Consider the following 1,281-nt stretch of genomic DNA (forward strand, 5'->3'; position numbering starts at 1 on the left):
AAACTGTAACCATCAGCCCCATGAAGAAGTTAAACAATAAGCAGAAGCTCGTAGCGTGGCCAGAAGAGTCCCCACGCCAGGAAACAAAAACTAAACCTCAACTCGTTTTTTACAAGGTAATTTACAAGACAATGTTAGTTTTTTTATCCGACTCGTCTTTGCGGCAATAATGGCGACCAAGGGTAGATCGAGTACAACAAACGAAAATCGTCCAGACTTTCTAGCACTTTGTCAAGTTTATACGGCGGCACGAGCCTTGAGGAAAACAGTATATTCTAGCATTACCGTGGATTTCGACATCGCTGACATTCTTAACTACAATATTTCAGTTGCAACGGAGGAGTGGGGGAATCTGTTCGGGAAATCAGGGGATAAAAAAGGCTGGAATGCATACAAGAAAAGCCAAGGAGCAAAACTTGGCGACGTAAACTGGGAAAGGGAATGGGATTCTTGGGAAGCGCAAAAAGAAGCAGCCAAAGATTCAGAGCAAGGTTTGAACAAGGAACGTAATATCCAAAAAAACGAGGCGGGAAAAGAGTAATTAAGGAGTTACGCCAAAGACACAGCCTTCGAAGCGCTAAAAACCAAACAAGCAGCCGAAACGTTTCCTCAGACTCCGAAAGGCGCCGCGCAAGCGGCACTGAAAATGAAAAAATATATGCGGCGCTATGCGCGACGCCGCTTAAACCGCAAAGCAGCAGAAGCGAATGCAAACGCACAAGCGCGGCAGTCGAAAAAACAGCGATGTGCACACCGGGCAATGCGGGTTCGTCACTGACCTCCGACATCCTCTGCCTGCGCGGCAAAAAAGCGGCCAACGAATGCACTGGGAGCGACCCGGGATCGCCAGCGACGAGCACCAACAATTTCGCTGCTCGCACAAATACTATTTTCATCACGCAGTGCGGCGACGATCCGCCAAAAGGAACAGCATTGGAAGCACTCAAACAAGAAATGGAAGCAGTACGAGCAAAGGTAGGGCACACGCCCGCAGCGACAACTGCGAAAAAAATCATGCTTGGTGCGACATCGCAAACCAACTCACGAACAGCCACGAAGGCAGCGTGCATCGACTACTCCGCCAAATTTGCCAACAAGCAGACAGGCCACCGGGCGATCCCATGGGCTGAAAATCTATATAGCGCCATACAAATCGCCCAACTAATTGCCGCCGACAGCCGAACGAAAATAGAAGCGGTGCATAAAATAAAAGCATATGCAACTAAACTGAAGAGGGAATACAAACTGATTTTTTGGAATTTTCTTCGTGCCTTCGTGGGA

The 1,281-nt window shown here is 48.2% G+C and overlaps 1 pseudogene across 1 annotated transcript; it reads left to right on the top strand.

The window, feature by feature from the left end:
- The first annotated feature begins 954 nt into the window (after positions 1 to 954).
- TEOVI_000672100:pseudogene lies at positions 955 to 1,281 on the top strand (annotated as a pseudogene). Its single transcript has one exon. A coding segment is annotated over exon 1 (327 nt).

The sequence above is a fragment of the Trypanosoma equiperdum genome, assembly GCF_001457755.1.
Source record: "Trypanosoma equiperdum strain OVI genome assembly, contig: ctg_1787, whole genome shotgun sequence".
Lineage (NCBI taxonomy): Eukaryota > Euglenozoa > Kinetoplastea > Trypanosomatida > Trypanosomatidae > Trypanosoma > Trypanosoma equiperdum.